This window comes from Musca autumnalis, unplaced genomic scaffold (assembly GCF_047663935.1).
Source record: "Musca autumnalis isolate F117 unplaced genomic scaffold, ASM4766393v1 scaffold_3, whole genome shotgun sequence".
NCBI lineage: Eukaryota > Metazoa > Arthropoda > Insecta > Diptera > Muscidae > Musca > Musca autumnalis.
This window is the reverse complement of record NW_027411866.1, coordinates 2,910,207-2,927,731: the sequence shown is the minus strand read 5'-3', so window position 1 is coordinate 2,927,731 and position 17,525 is coordinate 2,910,207. Positions and strand designations below refer to the sequence as shown.

The 17,525-nt window shown below is 37.8% G+C and overlaps 1 protein-coding gene across 1 annotated transcript; it reads left to right on the top strand.

Annotated features, from left to right (window-relative positions):
* Positions 1–13,995: 13,995 nt before the first annotated feature.
* Positions 13,996–14,775, top strand: LOC141399715 (uncharacterized). Its single transcript, XM_073978935.1, has 3 exons — positions 13,996–14,229; positions 14,283–14,450; positions 14,516–14,775. Exons 1-3 carry the CDS (start codon positions 14,011–14,013, stop codon positions 14,663–14,665), a joined length of 537 nt encoding a protein of 178 aa, XP_073835036.1. The 5' UTR covers positions 13,996–14,010; the 3' UTR covers positions 14,666–14,775.
* Positions 14,776–17,525: the final 2,750 nt, after the last annotated feature.

Genomic DNA, 17,525 nt, shown 5'->3' with positions numbered 1-17,525 from the left:
GAGAGAAATGGAAAATCGGGAACGTGAAAAAATCGAGATGTACAGGAGCCAGAATGAAGTCCAAAAATTCTAAAAAAGAGTGAAACATCAAACAGATGGCTTTGGTACAGGCACATCCTCCTGTAGATACCAGCAAGGTAATCTGGTAACAGATACAGATAGCGTGCTCAGGATATGGAAGGAACATTTCTCCAATCTGCTGGTATCCAATAATAGCGAAGACGATAATACCACAGATCCAATACCAGAAGATGGTATAGAATTTATACTGCCCGGCCAAGATGAGGTAAAAACAGCAATCAACCGGCTGAAAAATAATAAAGCAGCAGGAGCCGATGGCTTACCAGCCGAGCTGTTTAAAACCGGAGGCGACGCGCTGATAAAGTGTATGCATCAGCTAGTTAGCACCATCTGGCAGGAAGAACGCGTACCCGACGATTGGAACCTGAGCATCCTGTGTCCCGTCCACAAGAAGGGAGATAAGACTGTATGCTCCAACTATAGGGGCATAAGTCTTCTCCCTTTTGCCTATAAGATAGTGTCAGGGATATTGTGCGAACGACTAAAGCCAATGGTCAACGAAATAATTGGACCATACCAATGTGGCCTTAGACCTGGCAAGTCCACCATTGACCAGATATTTACCCTGCGCAAATCCTAGAGAAGACCCAAGAGATGCAGATCGACACATATCACCTTTTGTCGATTATAAAGCAGCATTCGACAGTCCCCTCCGATCACAGGTATTCCATGCAATGTCTGAATTTGGTATCCCCGTAAACCTCATCCGGCTTTGTAAGATGACTTTTGATACGAGGCCCTCAGTTAAAATTGGAAAGAACCTCTCCGAACAGTTCAGTACCAAAAGAGGTTTCAGACAAGGAGACAGCCTTTCGTGTGACTTTGCTGGAAAAGGTAATACGAGATACAAATGTCAAAAGAAATGGCACAATTTACACCAATATCCACATGTTACTTCCTTATGCTGATGACATAGACATCATGGGACGATCAGTAAAGGAAGTAACTGATACCTTTAGCAAGGTCGAAGCAGAATCTGCGAAAGTGGGTCTGGCGGTAAACGGCGAAAAGACAAAATTGATGGTGTCGACGCGCAAAGCGTCCATAGAGTTCGGACCAACTGTGGAAGTTGGTACCTATAATTTTGAGGTAGTTAAAGACTTCGTCTACCTCGGCACTGCCACAAACACAACAAACAACATCAGTTGTTAAATAAGAAGAATTGTATTGGCCAACAGATGCTACTATGGTTTATGTAAGCAATTTAAAAACAAAGCCACATCTCGTCAAACAAAAATAACACTATACAAATCGCTGATACTACCCGTGCTAATGTTCCGAAGCATGGTTACTTGCACAAGCAGATAAGGCAGAGCTTGGCGTGTTTGAGAGGAAAATTCTTCGAAAGATCTACGGGCCGATTTGCGTTGACGGTGAATATCGACGTCGTATGAACCACAAGCTATATCAGCTATACAAAGACATGAATATAGTTAAACGTATCGAGATGCAACGACTGCGTTGGCTAGGCCATATCATTAGAATGAGCGATGATGAACCCGCTAAAAAGGCGTATGAATACATGCCACATGGTGGTGCACGCAGAATCGGCAGGCCTAAGCTTCGATGGAGCATACAAGTGGATGAAGAAATGAAAAGGCGCGGTATTCCAAAAAGCGAAGCAAAAAACAGAGAGGAATGGAGATCTTTTCTTAGTTCGGTCTATGGAACAAATGTTCTGTAATGGGCCAGCTAAGTAAGTAAGTAAGCAGACCAACAAAATTTTGCCAAGATTTCTTAGAAGATTTTGTTTTCATCTGAAAAGTCACACCTTGAGCTACTGACGGATTTTTTTTTGAAAAATTTTGCACAGTTTTCTTACAAATGGCCACCCCCGAAACACTATTTTTACTAAAGCAGTTTGCGGTGCCCACTGTAGCTCCAAAACGAATAAAACGTTCAGCATAAATTTTTGTGGGATTATTAGGAGCATAAGTATCTTATCCTTGATAGAAATGGTAAAAATTTCAATTTTTTACGAAACAAATAAATCCATCAAAAAAATTTTTAAAAAATTCACTCCTTCAAAGACAAGCTTTTTATGTGTATAACAATCCCACAAAGACGTATAAAGATCAGATAATCCGTTTTCGGACCACAGTAGGCACCGCTTTCAAAAATGCCATTTTGAGGAAACGGCGTTAAAACTTCGATATTACATACAAATCACAATGATTTTTTCCATTCTAACGCTCATACATCAGCCAATTTTTGTCCGATCGATTCGAAATTTTTTGCAGCATATTGTTACAAATGTAACTCATTGATTTAAGTTAATTTAGATGAATTTCTGTTAATTAAAGAATTTGAATTGTAATGTAAATTTTTTATGCATTTCCTTTATTCCTATTTTTTGCAACAACAACTATTATTGTAATAATGAAATTATTGCTTAGTCTTGACTTACACTCTTTACATAGCTAAATTGTCTATGTACTCTCTCTCATTCATTTTAACTATTCAATTATGCTTCTGCATTGTGACGTCATTGTATTACAGCTGGCGCATTGATGCGTTGTTTACATTCATTCGTCTGTTTGTATACGAGTATGTGCGTATGTTCATCTGGATCTCGTTTGAACATTGGAGAACCTCCCAGATAAAGGGTGCTAGACCAGTCTATGCATACGCAAGCGGGTATAAATACGGGTGTATAGCGGTTTATTATGTAAAAAAATTTTAAGTGGTCAAAAAATAATTACTTATTTCGCGCGACATGCCCTTGTTAAAATAATGGGTAAGTAGGGGGTTTTGTAGTGAGTATTTTTGCTGGGATTTGTCATGGAAGCAGCGTTGCCGACAGTTTTTGGTCGGTTGGTCTGCTTTACAGCAAAAACCAAATTTTGGTGTGTGCATTTGTCGAAATTCGACGACACATACAAGTGGAAGAGGTTTGAATTGTTTTCGCAGACACTTTCGTCGGAGTTGTATGAGGTTGCCAAGGAAAAACTTCTCATTGAACTTTTTTCTTTGCTTACCTTTATACTTCGAGCTGACGATTGATGTTTGGGTATAACAAGTTTCTTGTTGAAGAAGTTATTGAAAAATAACTTCGGTGGAGAATATCCACAAACAAGAAACAAGGGAACTGATGAGATCCAGTGGCGTGGATCGAAACTATAGTATTCCCTGCCTTACCCCTTGGCGAACAATGCCAAATCTTTTCCACTAATAAAATAGTTGTTTTAAAATATTAAAACAACAACAATGGGATTAAGCCAGACTATTTTGAAAAAACAAATCTTTTATTTCATGTAATTCTGGATTATGTGAAAAATCGTCGTTTTGGACCATAAAATCTTCAAATCGTCATTTTTCAATTTTAGGCCAAAAAATCGTAAAAATGACGATAAATCGTCTAATTCGGCAACACTGCATGGAAGTCATGCAGATTGAACGGACAAATATCCGTCGCTGTAAAAACACTTTGAGAAATCAAAGTTTGATGACAGGGAAGCCGCTCCCACAGCAAAACCGGTCACATCATTTGGTGGTTGTGTGGGTTCAAATCTTCGGCGTCCCTTTCGCTTGCAAAATATCTTCGACCATCCAGCTCATCTCAAAGGAAAACGATTAAGAAAAATTAACATTAATAAATGATCTTTGCCTTAACAGGCAAAATTTCAAATATTCGTATTGGTTTCAGAGATATAGACCCGAGTAACTCTAAAAAGTCAATATTTAGCCACGCTTAGATGAGACCATCAAATCCAAACCGATGTGACAACACAAAACCCAAACAGTTTTTTGTCGATTGGGTATTAACTCACAAAAATGTTGGACAAAAGTTGTTTGCACACGATTAAATCAAATGTGTTGCACAGCGTATTCTTCAAAAAAAATCTTTGCGTTAAACGTCCTAGAGGAAATAACATAAAAAATCACGATACTCTTATGGCTTCTTACGAATCAAGTGTGGGGCTTCCATCTAATCGCCGAGTACTAACTGTGGGCCGAATATTTATACAGATGTTTTACATGGCGGAAATAATCAGGAAATCTAAGCTAATACTACGTTGAGGGGTTTAATCATTCTTGAAAATTATGATGTCGGCATGTAGTATTTTGTAAATCACGACGCTTTGTGCGCAAGACGGGCATGCTAACCATTGCAGTATGATGGTACTCCAACATAAGTTTCACATTGTGGTATGTGATGGAAACCGATCCGAATTGATTTGTGGTATCAAAATTATAGATATTTCAGTTGTATTTGATGATAAATGTATATATTTTCGCAAAACGACTCTTTAAACAATGTCGATTTATGCCAAATCAATACTTGATTATCATCCTTCTTACCTCCTAACAAATAACTTTTATTTCGACATTCCATATATACTTCCGCAAATTATGCAAATTTCTCCAATAAAATCCTTTAATTCATTATACATTTTTAAAAATATTTCTCTATTTCCTCTTTGAACAAATACAGTTTATTAATAAATGGCAAACAATTGCACATGTATGTAGATGCACAGGGTTATGGCTTCGGCATATTTGATCCTTTGACAAATTAAAGGTTTAGAACGAAGCTAAATGTCAATGCATTATTAATTGTAATATTCATTTGTGAAAAATTATACTTTTCCAAGGTACGAGATGGCACAGAATAAGCCTGTATGTTCCAACTCCATTGTATGGGAAAGAGTGCCTCCAGGGATTTAAGTGATTGCTTTCTGATAGAAATACTTTAATGTTAGACATGGAAATCTCTTCTTTTGATGTAGCATAACTCCCCTCCCACGACAAAACGATTTATGCCGCAACAAACTCCCCTCTGGTCATTCAATTTGATGAAAATTTTTCAATGCTGTTGCTGTCATGTCCTTCACAGATGTCTAAGTATATTCTATAGGGCTTGAGGGTAGCTTTTTGAAACACAAAAAGACTTATGCCTAAGTGGTTTTTTCAAAAGTGTTTTAACATGCAATTTTTAATTGAGTTTCAATGTTTTTCCCCAGAAAAGTATTCATTATGGGGATAACATTAAAATTGGACTGTGGTTAATAACAAATTTAAAAAAAAAATTAATGGCCATTTAGAAAGAGATTATTAAATATTAATCTTTATTTCCTAAAATTGGAAAAAATACGTAATTATTGTGATTGCTTGAAGTTGTCCAAAAAGCTTTTTAGCAAATTACACCAATGTCCTTTTTTGTCCTAATCCCCATGTGTTATGTGGCAACATATTTGCCATATTTAAATCAATCCTTAAGCTATTTCCATGAAAAAAGATAGAAATAAAACCAAAATATGTTTATTCAAAATGAAACCACATTCACTTAACAAAGAAAGACATTTAAATTTATTGCCAATTTAGGCTACACACACACATAAAAGAGGAAGAGGCATAGTGGTCAATCTAAATGTCAGGACACAAACGCACACATAATATTATCTATTAAAATGCCAAATTGACCCTCATCAATGTTTTGTGGTAATGATAAAAAGAGGCTATAGAGAAAAATAAAAATGTGGCATAGAAAAAATAAATAAAATTGAAATTTGCAAAATAATGCTAAATGCTTTCGGTTTTATTAAAAAAACTAGTTTCACAACTCAATTCCATGGCAGTTAGCTACGCAAATCCGTTGCTAGGAACAAAATGATAATGGATTATTTTCCCCATATCTAGATATCCCAACTAAGGATATCTAGATATAAGACATATTATATTAATAGTTTCATTATACCCTACACCACTATGTGGGGAGGGTATTATAAGTTGGTTTTGGCCAAAAAGTTTGTAACGCATCGAAATAATGGTCGTAGACCCATACTTATATATATCAAAATGAATGTCTCGACAAGCTGAGTCGATCTGGCTATGTGTGTCCGTCCGTCAGTCCGTCCGTCCGTCCGTCTGTCCGTCTGTCCGTCTGTCCATCTAAACCTTGTAATCACGCTACAGGCCGCAATTTTGATCGGATCGTCACGAAATTTTGGATGTTGATGGGGGTCCCGGAGGGGAAGAAGCCTATTGATTTTGGTGATGGTCGGATAATATTTAGGGGTCGGAAAGGGCAAAAAACTTAGGTGGATAAAAAGACAACGTATTTTTCCAAAGCCAATATCTCAGCTTCTATATGGGGTATACCAAAAGCAAAACCTGACAATGAAAGCAGAAAATATCATCTTTCTAATGATGTAAAGTAGGTGCTCGTAGGTGATCAAACAACGAAGATATCGCAATAGTAGCAAATAAAACCCCAATTTTCATTTTTGCGATTTTAATTATATTGACAAATATCACAGCTTTGGTTGAAAATTTTCCAAAAGCAAAGCCTGACTATGAAAGCAGAAGATTCCGTCTTTACAATGATGCAAACTTGGTCGGCGTAGGTAACCAAATACCGGAGATATCGCAATAGTCGGTAATACATCCCATTTTTCTATTTTTTTGAAAATCACGCTACAGGTCGCAATATCGATCGGATCGTCACGAAAATTTCAGGGTTAATGGGGGTCTCACAGATGAAGAAGCATATTGATTTTGGTGATGGTTGGATAATATTTAGGGGTCGGAATGGGCAAACACTTATTTGGAGAAAAGTCAACATTTTATTTCAAAGCCAATATCTCTGTTTCTTTAAGAGGTATATCAAAAGCAAAACCTGGAAAGGAAAGTAGAAAATATCACCTTTACAACGGTGTAAAGCAGGTTGTCGTAGGTGGTCAAAAAGCAAAGATATGGCAATAGCCGATAATGCATCCCATTTTCCGATTTTTTTGTAATCACGCTACAGGTCGCAATTTTGATCGGATGGTCATGAAATTTTGGGGGTTAATGGGGGTCCCAAAAAGAAAGAAGCCTATTGATTTTGATGATGATCGGATAATATTCAGGGGTCGGAATGGGCAAACACTTATTTGGAGAAAGGTCAACGTTTTATTTCAAAGCCAATATCTCTGTTTCTTTAAGAGGTATATCAAAAGCAAAATCTGGCAAGGCAAGTAGAAAATATCACCTTTACAACGATGTAAATCAGGTTGTCATAGGTAGTCAAAGAGCAGAGATATGGCAATAGTCGATAATGCATCCCACTTCCGATTTTTTTGTAATCACGCCACAGGTCGCAATTTTGATCGGATCGTCACGAAAGTTTAGGGGTTAATGGGGGTCCCACAGAGGAAAAAGCCTAGTGATTTTAATGATGGTCGGATAATATTCAAGGGTCGGAATGGGCAAAAACTTATTTGGAGAAAAGGTCTACGTTTTATTTCAAAGCCAATATCTCTGTTTCTTTAAGAGGTATATCAAAAGCAAAATCTGGCAAGGCAAGTAGAAAATATCACCTTTACAACGATGTAAAGTAGGTTGTCGTAGCTGCTCAAACAACCGAGATATCGCAATAGTCGGTAATGCATCCCATTTTCCGATTTGTTTGTAATCACGCTACAGGTCGCAATTTTAATCGGATCGTCACGAATTTTTTGGGAGTTGATGCGGGTCCCACATGGGAAGAAGCCTATTCAAGGTGGTCAAACAAGGAAGATACCACAATAGTCGGTAATGCATCCAATTCTTCCATTTTTTTTTCAATCAAGCTACAGGTCGTAATTTTAATCGGATGGTCACGAAATTTTGGTTGCTTATGGGGGTCCCAGAGACAGAGAGGCATATTATTTTTGGTGGTAGTCGGTTTATATTCCCTAAAAGAAATGTTTACCAGTGAAAAGCTTATGCACAGGGGTAGTGGTGTAGGGTATCACATGGTCGGCCCCGTCCCGACTATAGCCTTTGCTCACTTGTAATAAAGATAAAGAAGGTGGAAAATAGAAAATTTGCAAAGTAAAAAGCTCTAATGGGAATAAGAACTTATAGAACAAAAAAAAAAAAAAAAAAAATACCTCCCGCAAGGAGAAATGGAACCTGACGGAGACATACCCTCCGTCTCTGGTCAAAAATAAACATAAAATATATTGGGTTTGTATCACAGTTTGCTTCAAATCATTGACATATAGTGCACATTTTTTAGTAGGCAAGCTTGTAATTTATGTAGATATAAAAATATTGAACTACGTTAATCTAAACCTGGTAGAAATTTTTAAAAACAGCATGAGAGTTGCACACACTCCATTTTAGTATGTGCCGGCAGGATTTTTGGGCCATTATCTCAGGAATTGTGGACTTACCGTTGTACCGTTGTAATAGGGACCGTGAAAACAACCTTCTGCAAACAAATTCAAATAGATCCGAGACGTGTCCTCAAACTGCATTTTCGCAAATTTTGTGTGTATGGTACACGAAGGACGACACCGATATACACCATATTCCGACCTTATACATGACTGGATGAACAACCAGGAACAACCTGCGAGTTATCTTGACAATTTGCCATTTTAGTTGGTGCTTTCAGGTTTCTTGCAGCTTTTTAGGACATTGTCCCCGAAAAAAAATTTCCGTCGTAAAGGGGCTGCAGGGACAACCTTCTGAAAAACATATTAAGACGATCCGAGAGGAGTTCTTAAACTTCGCTTAGGAGGGTAGACCTCCGACCACCTCAACCGAACTTCAGAACAACCTCCTCTAGACCTCCAACCACCCTCATCCGAACTTCGGAACAACCTCCTCTGGACCTCCGACCACCCTCCTCCGAACTTCGGAAGAACCTCCTCTGAACCTCCGAACAACTTGCTCTTTCCATATTCAGTCCACAGGAACATCAAAACCTGTTCGCTACTACACACGCAACACAAACGGCAAAAAAATATTTTTTTCGCTCGATTTTACTCTTCGAGCAAACTCGTACTCTATTTCGAGCATTTTTTTCGTTTTTTCTTGCAATACTCGTACTCTTCAAGTACTCGTACTCGCAAACACTTTTCTTCTTCTTTATTTGCCGATCCGTATTCGGATTTTGGCGATCATACAATTACAAATTGAATATTTTAGATGTATATTTAATATCTATTGTGTAAATTTATTCTGCAATGGTGAGTTCTCTATTCCTCGCAGCATTTATAAGGTTGTTCTCATCTGGCGTATTTGTCCAATCTAGAATATTTTTTATCCATGACATTTCTCTTCTTCCTCTTGGCCTTTTTCCCTCAATTTGGCATTTTATTGCGTTCTGGATGATTGAGTATTTATACCCTACACCACTATGTGGGGAGGGTATTATAAGTTGGTTTTGGCCAAAAAGTTTGTAACGCATCGAAATAATGGTCGTAGACCCATACTTATATATATCAAAATGAATGTCTCGACAAGCTGAGTCGATCTGGCTATGTGTGTCCGTCCGTCAGTCCGTCCGTCTGTCCGTCTGTCCGTCTGTCCATCTAAACCTTGTAATCACGCTACAGGCCGCAATTTTGATCGGATCGTCACGAAATTTTGGATGTTGATGGGGGTCCCGGAGGGGAAGAAGCCTATTGATTTTGGTGATGGTCGGATAATATTTAGGGGTCGGAAAGGGCAAAAAACTTAGGTGGATAAAAAGACAACGTATTTTTCCAAAGCCAATATCTCAGCTTCTATATGGGGTATACCAAAAGCAAAACCTGACAATGAAAGCAGAAAATATCATCTTTCTAATGATGTAAAGTAGGTGCTCGTAGGTGATCAAACAACGAAGATATCGCAATAGTAGCAAATAAAACCCCAATTTTCATTTTTGCGATTTTAATTATATTGACAAATATCACAGCTTTGGTTGAAAATTTTCCAAAAGCAAAGCCTGACTATGAAAGCAGAAGATTCCGTCTTTACAATGATGCAAACTTGGTCGGCGTAGGTAACCAAATACCGGAGATATCGCAATAGTCGGTAATACATCCCATTTTTCTATTTTTTTGAAAATCACGCTACAGGTCGCAATATTGATCGGATCGTCACGAAAATTTCAGGGTTAATGGGGGTCTCACAGATGAAGAAGCATATTGATTTTGGTGATGGTTGGATAATATTTAGGGGTCGGAATGGGCAAACACTTATTTGGAGAAAAGTCAACATTTTATTTCAAAGCCAATATCTCTGTTTCTTTAAGAGGTATATCAAAAGCAAAACCTGGAAAGGAAAGTAGAAAATATCACCTTTACAACGGTGTAAAGCAGATTGTCGTAGGTGGTCAAAAAGCAAAGATATGGCAATAGCCGATAATGCATCCCATTTTCCGATTTTTTTGTAATCACGCTACAGGTCGCAATTTTGATCGGATGGTCATGAAATTTTGGGGGTTAATGGGGGTCCCAAAAAGAAAGAAGCCTATTGATTTTGATGATGATCGGATAATATTCAGGGGTCGGAATGGGCAAACACTTATTTGGAGAAAGGTCAACGTTTTATTTCAAAGCCAATATCTCTGTTTCTTTAAGAGGTATATCAAAAGCAAAATCTGGCAAGGCAAGTAGAAAATATCACCTTTACAACGATGTAAATCAGGTTGTCATAGGTAGTCAAAGAGCAGAGATATGGCAATAGTCGATAATGCATCCCATTTCCGATTTTTTTGTAATCACGCCACAGGTCGCAATTTTGATCGGATCGTCACGAAAGTTTAGGGGTTAATGGGGGTCCCACAGAGGAAAAAGCCTAGTGATTTTAATGATGGTCGGATAATATTCAAGGGTCGGAATGGGCAAAAACTTATTTGGAGAAAAGGTCTACGTTTTATTTCAAAGCCAATATCTCTGTTTCTTTAAGAGGTATATCAAAAGCAAAATCTGGCAAGGCAAGTAGAAAATATCACCTTTACAACGATGTAAAGTAGGTTGTCGTAGCTGCTCAAACAACCGAGATATCGCAATAGTCGGTAATGCATCCCATTTTCCGATTTGTTTGTAATCACGCTACAGGTCGCAATTTTAATCGGATCGTCACGAATTTTTTGGGAGTTGATGCGGGTCCCACATGGGAAGAAGCCTATTCAAGGTGGTCAAACAAGGAAGATACCACAATAGTCGGTAATGCATCCAATTCTTCCATTTTTTTTTTCAATCAAGCTACAGGTCGTAATTTTAATCGGATGGTCACGAAATTTTGGTTGCTTATGGGGGTCCCAGAGACAGAGAGGCATATTATTTTTGGTGGTAGTCGGTTTATATTCCCTAAAAGAAATGTTTACCAGTGAAAAGCTTATGCACAGGGGTAGTGGTGTAGGGTATCACATGGTCGGCCCCGTCCCGACTATAGCCTTTGCTCACTTGTTTTTGTATAAATAAGGTTCCTGGACTAGGGCGATATAGATATCTTGAGTCGAGAGGGTTTTCAGTAGTTCAGCAACAGCTTTGCAATGATGCCGGTTTATCTGCACAAAGCTAAGCTTTTGCCGCTTCCTTCCTACTGGTGCTTTGGTGGGATTCGGAAACATAATCGTCATAATCCAAAGTTCAGCAACCCTCCTCGACTCCTTAAAAAGTCCTCTCCGGGCTTGTAAGTGGCCAATTTGATGACCAGTCCGTCGTTCTTCTTAAAGGAACCGGTATGGTATCTCAGACAAAGGTACAACCGCCAGATTGCTACCTTCCCTAAGAGAGCCAATGTCATTAACTCTTTTAACAAGGAAATCTGCCGATTCCTTGTTTTCACAGCTAATTACCTTGACTCCCTTGTAAAGAGCAGACTGGCCTAGCCGTCGCAGTCGCTTATACGCCCATTGGACTCAGCCCTATCTATGATTGCCAGCTGGATCTCACCCGGGACAATCCGTCGAGCAGCGATGTCATCCTGCTTCGGGTTTGACGAGCAAGGAGCAGCCGTCTGAATACCTATAGGGCAAGATTTGATGGCAACGTGCAAATCACCTTCCCAAGATGCGACACAGGCTCGCCCGATATGCTACAACTTGTCAAGAGCCCTGCTAAACCTACTCAACTAACTCCAGTAGCTTACAACCTATCAAAGCTACCACATTCATAGAACTGGAGATAGACCCAGAACCAGATTAAGCAGATAAACTAACCATAAGCTGCTACAACAACAACTAACTCATATGTCGTTTGCTGGTAGCTATAATACAATGCGTTGTCATTTGTGATTTTTACGTTTTATGCATTTTGAAAGTACGTCGACAAGTGCAAGTTTTCAGATGTAGATTCACAGATCGTTATTCTGGAAACCATTTGGAGGTTTTTCAATATTTGTCCAAGGTATCATTGTGGGAGGATAAACTAAAATATGACATTGATTTTGACGTAAGGAGGATGGTAACACAACCTATGCCAATGAAAAGGAAGTCTTGGGAGACCATGGGCTCAATTCTGTTTCTATGAAAATGTGAAATGAAAACTTTTATAAAGGAAAAATCTGTCAAATGAAAAAAATTATAAAGTAAATATTTTTCATTTCAAATTTTCATAGAACAAGAATCCAGCCCCATATGTCATTTTACAAAGAACGAACTTTGTGCAATTTTTCTATCCCGTATTTGTCTGTTGCCAGATACTTAGTTCTTCAGTACATTTCTATGCATATTTCGAATAAAATTCTTATCCTTGACAGCATAAAATTCTGACAGAATTTTATATTGTATTGTATTGTTAATGGAGATTATTTGATTAAAACCTTTCGGCAAGTTTTCCACAACAAATTCATTTCAACAAAATCTCGATCTTTTAATTTACATTTAAACATTTGCAGTTAATCATGACTGAAGCAGCAGGCAGACAACTCTACCCTCATTGCTTATTTTTCAAGTTCCGATTGATTTTGTTTGTTTGTCTGTCTGGCTGTGCGTTTAAAACAGCCTCCGAGGCGTTTTTAATAAACCAACAAACCGGAAACACGTGCTGGTGTTTATGTTCTTGGCAGCATCCGACCAAGAAACCAATGTCTGACCACTTTTCTTTACAACAGAGGACGAGGAAGAAGAAGATAAAGTATTGTTTTATTGCTGTTTTTGTTGTTGTTGTCATTAAGATGTCTACGTTATACACTTGGCAAACAAATGATGCTGACACAGTGGATTTTGTCGGTAAATTTCTTGTGACTCTCTTCAGAAATTAATGCTAATGAAAACTACTTATGCTAATGTCATCATCCAGACATGGCTCCATTACTCTTAGCCTTTCAGTCTTCATTTAGATGCAAAGACAGAGGCGTTAGTGGTTTTTGCTATCTACTTTGTTTTGCCAAATGTGATTTTGGTTGTAAATCCTCTCGTTGGCAGAGGCTATTGATTTTGTCAGTTAAGCGTTCTATTTCTACTTCTCATTTGCATTTGTTTGTAGGACAAACAAATAAAACTTGGAAATTACCCTGAAGGAGCCAATATAATTTGTGTAATAGTTTAGATAAATGATGGCTGGAAGGGAATATAAATGATGCGAACTACATACCTTATTCCGCATCATTTAAATGGGAAGAGGCAGATGAAGGTAAGTTGTGGATGGAAAAATATCAAGATTTTTGAAATGTTGTTGAGCAGATTAAACAGTAATTTCTAGCGGAAGTAATACGAATTCAAGGCCAATTTTTCGATGAGATTAAAACAATTTTCAGTTGCAAAAAAATGACTTTTTTGAGTTGCACAAGTTTGTAGATTTTCGATAAATTATGGATATTACGCTCTTTAAATATAAATTCAGCTCAGAATGCAATAGAAAGTTATTATTCGTCCAAATACTATGAGACCTTTTCGCCCACGCTTTAAAGGATGGCCGGGCATATTGGAAGTGGAGTGAACTTTATATAAGCGTGTAAGAGAAAGAAACGCAAAAAAATAATTTTCTCTAAAATCAGTGTAATGCCGTAACTAATTTATTTTGAACCCACCACATCGCGAAATTAGGACAATTATCTTCTCTATAATCACCATAGTGTGCGAAGGCCACAAAATTGTTTGTGTTTGTTGTTTATATCGAAAAAATTGAATAGTAATTAAAAATTAATCTTTTTTTAAACGGTGTCAGCGCTTCCAACCTACACGCCATATCAATGGCTGCGGTCATTTGCTAATAGAATATCGAAGAGTCCAAACACACAATGTTAGACAATATAAATTTATTAATTATTTTTCTGATAGTTTTTCTAAACATTCAACAATTTGAATGTAAAATAGTTAAATTCACTAAATTAGAGTGCAAGGATAATGACAAGAGCCTTGTTGATTTTAAACACTGCCAACTAAAGGCGGTGGGACGTAATCGCATTGCAATGCAAGTACAGGCGGAGCTAATGGAACCTCTACATGATGGTCTTCAGGTAAGTTTGGGTTTGCGCAAGTTTTCATTGATTTGTCTAACCGTTTTCTTTAGATCAATGCTGAATTGTTTCGCAAGAGTCACGATTTCCGTCCTTTTCTCTACAACGACACCATGGATTTTTGTGGTTTTATGAAAAATCCCAATCGTTTTATGTTTTGGAAGATCTTGGTGCAGGATATGGTTAAATATACCAATCTTAATCACACCTGTCCCTATGAGGTAGATATGTTCTCGAATGAAAAAAAGTTTTAAATGATCTTATTAACATTTTCATTTTGGCATAGGATGAAATTGTGGTAAAGGATCTTATTCTAGAGGAAAACATGTTTAAAACCCTACCATTTCCCTCCAATGACTATATGGTCCATTTAAAGGCCTTACAACAAAATATCATAAAAGCAGAAATGAAAATTTATATGGTCATTATTGAGTAACATAATATTGCAATGGAAAACGTCTCTCTTCCCCACTACTTTTGAATATTTTTGTTTTTTTTTTGTGCATAATAATATTAAATAATCTCTGTCTCGTCTTGCCTATTAATTTTTTTTTTTCAATAATAAAAATAAAACAGCAACCAAAAATTTTATTTTGTTTACCATGTTGACTGGTAGCACAAAGCCATAGTCAGTTCTAGACAGCCCACCTTTATTACCGTTTATTTAATTCAAGTCAAGTGGAAAATTTGCTGATGCTTCACAAAAATTTCTCCCAAAGAGTTGGCTTACATGCCCCCTTTCCCTGTGAGAGGGGTGGTAATAAAATTTTGTTGTTTTGTTGCCTCATCAGCAAAACAACAAACGTTTTTGTTGTAATAATAAAAATCAACCAAAAACATCAACCATTGATTGTAAAATTACCCACGCGTTATAACTGAGGTAGGCAGACATTACCCACCCGTACCACCCTTCTACCCACTCAGCTGAATTGTTGATTGTTTTGCAAATGAAGTAATTAAATCGAAAAACCGCTCAGCTTACCATAAAATTCTGCCGCTTAAGTATTGGTTTTGTAACTTTAGATGGGGAATTTTTGTTCTTTGCGGAAAAATGTCTGTTGGTTATCAGTGAAATAATGTTCAATAGGCAGTAAAAAACAGTAAAGCCAAATGGAATAAAATATACATTTGCAATTGCATAGAGAAAAAAATATGATCACATGAAACATATGATTTCCTTTATTTTTTGCTGTGGTTCCAGAGATATCGCGTCTTGAAAAGTCAAATTCTGTAAAAGCTACATGCAAACAAATACTCATAACTTCTTTAATACTGGCGATATCTCTGGAACCGTTACTCAAAAAAATCTGAAAATATACTAAAATGTTTTGCTAATGAGCAGCATCACCAGAGCAAAAATTAAAGAAAATCAAAAACCTCATCTTGAAAAAGTGTCCGATTTCACTCAGAAATCCCCATATATATTTTTGCTGTAACCATTTTACGTCAGAAACCATTACAACAACATTCTACAATTTTCATCACGAAGTAAAAATACTTGAAGGCGGTATAAACAGTATTAGGATTACATCTACAACTGAATCTTATAAACACAGAGACAAATATGGTCACAGAAAACATATTATTATTTTATTCCTTTATCTCACACTGGAGCATAGGGCGCTAACAATAGCCTTTTTCCACTCTCACTCGGTTTGGAGCTTTATAACTAAGTTGATCCCAGGTCAATCCGATAGATCTCGTTGCTACTTCTGTTAAACGTCTCCAGGTTTTCCTTCTTCCTTCTTGACTGAACGTATTCCAGCATAGCGCTTGTCATCACGGCCTAGAACATGTTCAATCCATTGCCACTTACGTTTTCGGATTTTAGATGCCACATCCATCTGATTTTCTGTCATTGATCCCTGCCCTTGATGTTCTCCGAGGACTGCATTCAGACGATAGTTGTTTATGGCATCTGTCACTGCATCTGTGTGAATGCTATTTAAACCAGGTTGATAGGCTTTTTATCTAGGAGTTTTCTCTTGTAACGTTGGACTTGTCTTTCTAGAAGATCCCTTCTGACATGCTTGGCTTAGGACGTCCCAGCCAAGCATGTCAGAAGGGATCTTCCAACATACGATGATTAGGATGGCTCTCACGGCAACTCCCGAGCAAGCAATGCAACGAAAGCATGCCGTTGTCTCTTTGTCTTCACATGTAAATGGTCCATTGGAGACTTGAGAAGGAACCCTGTTGCAGTTCCCAGGGTTGCTTTCTGACAGGATTAAATATCTTTCCATCGCGTTGCATTTATATTTGCACCACACTGACCGCACTGGCGCTTCATAGCGTTGTATGTTGCCAACAAGGGACTTGATTTTAAATCTCAACCTGTAACAGATAACTGTGAACAGCGCTTCGACTTGAACGTGCTGTCAAATGTGACCCCTAGAGTCTTGGGGTAGTTTGTGGTCGGAATTCTGCTATTATCCACCATGACATTCAACTCAGTACTCACTTCTGCATTTCATGTGGTGAACAGAGTAGCCGTTCTTTCAGTGTCGGATAGTTACATATTCCTCGCGTAGAAAAAGGTGTTGAGATCAGCCAAAGAGGAGTTCAGTCTTTCAGAAATAACATTAGGGAAGATACTTGACGCCAATATTGTACAATCATCCGCCTACAATCATCATCATCCGCATCCGCAATGCCGTCTGAAGGGAGTGGAATAGAAGAGAGTGTTTAACCTCGTTCCGGGGATATCACTCAACCTTGGGAAACTCCCTGCATCACTCTACGGGGCTTGGACTTCTTGTTCCTGAATTCCACTTACGACTGGCGTCCACAAATATAATTTATTATCCAACGTTTCAAATTTGTCCGGAGGGTAGTCCGTTCGATGTCCTCAAAAAGCGGGGAGTGATTGGCTGTATCAAAGGCTTTTGGTAATTCGACCGCCACCATCACTGTTATATCACACGGCTTGCTCGACTAATGTGTGGAGATGGCGTGCAGAGCTGCTTACGGAACCCATGTCAATGATCGCTCCTTTTGTCATATTTATTTTCACTGGAAGATAGCCGTAGACATCCCAGGCATTTTGACATGCAATATGAGTAGACAGCGGAATTTTATGTTACTCCTATTTTTGGTCCGATTCATGTCAAATTTTGGGAGTGGGCATATTTTTGGCTTCTGATTAAATTACAATCGAAACATATGACATATGCAAAATTATGCAAAATGCATAAATTTTTGCATATGCAAAATTTATGCCTTTCACATATTTTCTTATGCAAGAAATGTTTCAATAATAGGTACAAAAATGTTCGTGTGTACAATTTTTCTGTTTA

What these genes read in the sequence shown, in the direction of transcription:
- LOC141399715 (XM_073978935.1), top strand. Translation starts at nt 14,011, where the DNA reads ATGTTAGACAATATAAATTTATTAATTATTTTTCTGATAGTTTTTCTA. An exon ending in CTCTACATGATGGTCTTCAG is followed by an intron (nt 14,230 to 14,282) that starts GTAAGTTTGGGT and finishes CGTTTTCTTTAG; the next exon opens with ATCAATGCTGAATTGTTTCG. An exon ending in ATCACACCTGTCCCTATGAG is followed by an intron (nt 14,451 to 14,515) that starts GTAGATATGTTC and finishes ATTTTGGCATAG; the next exon opens with GATGAAATTGTGGTAAAGGA.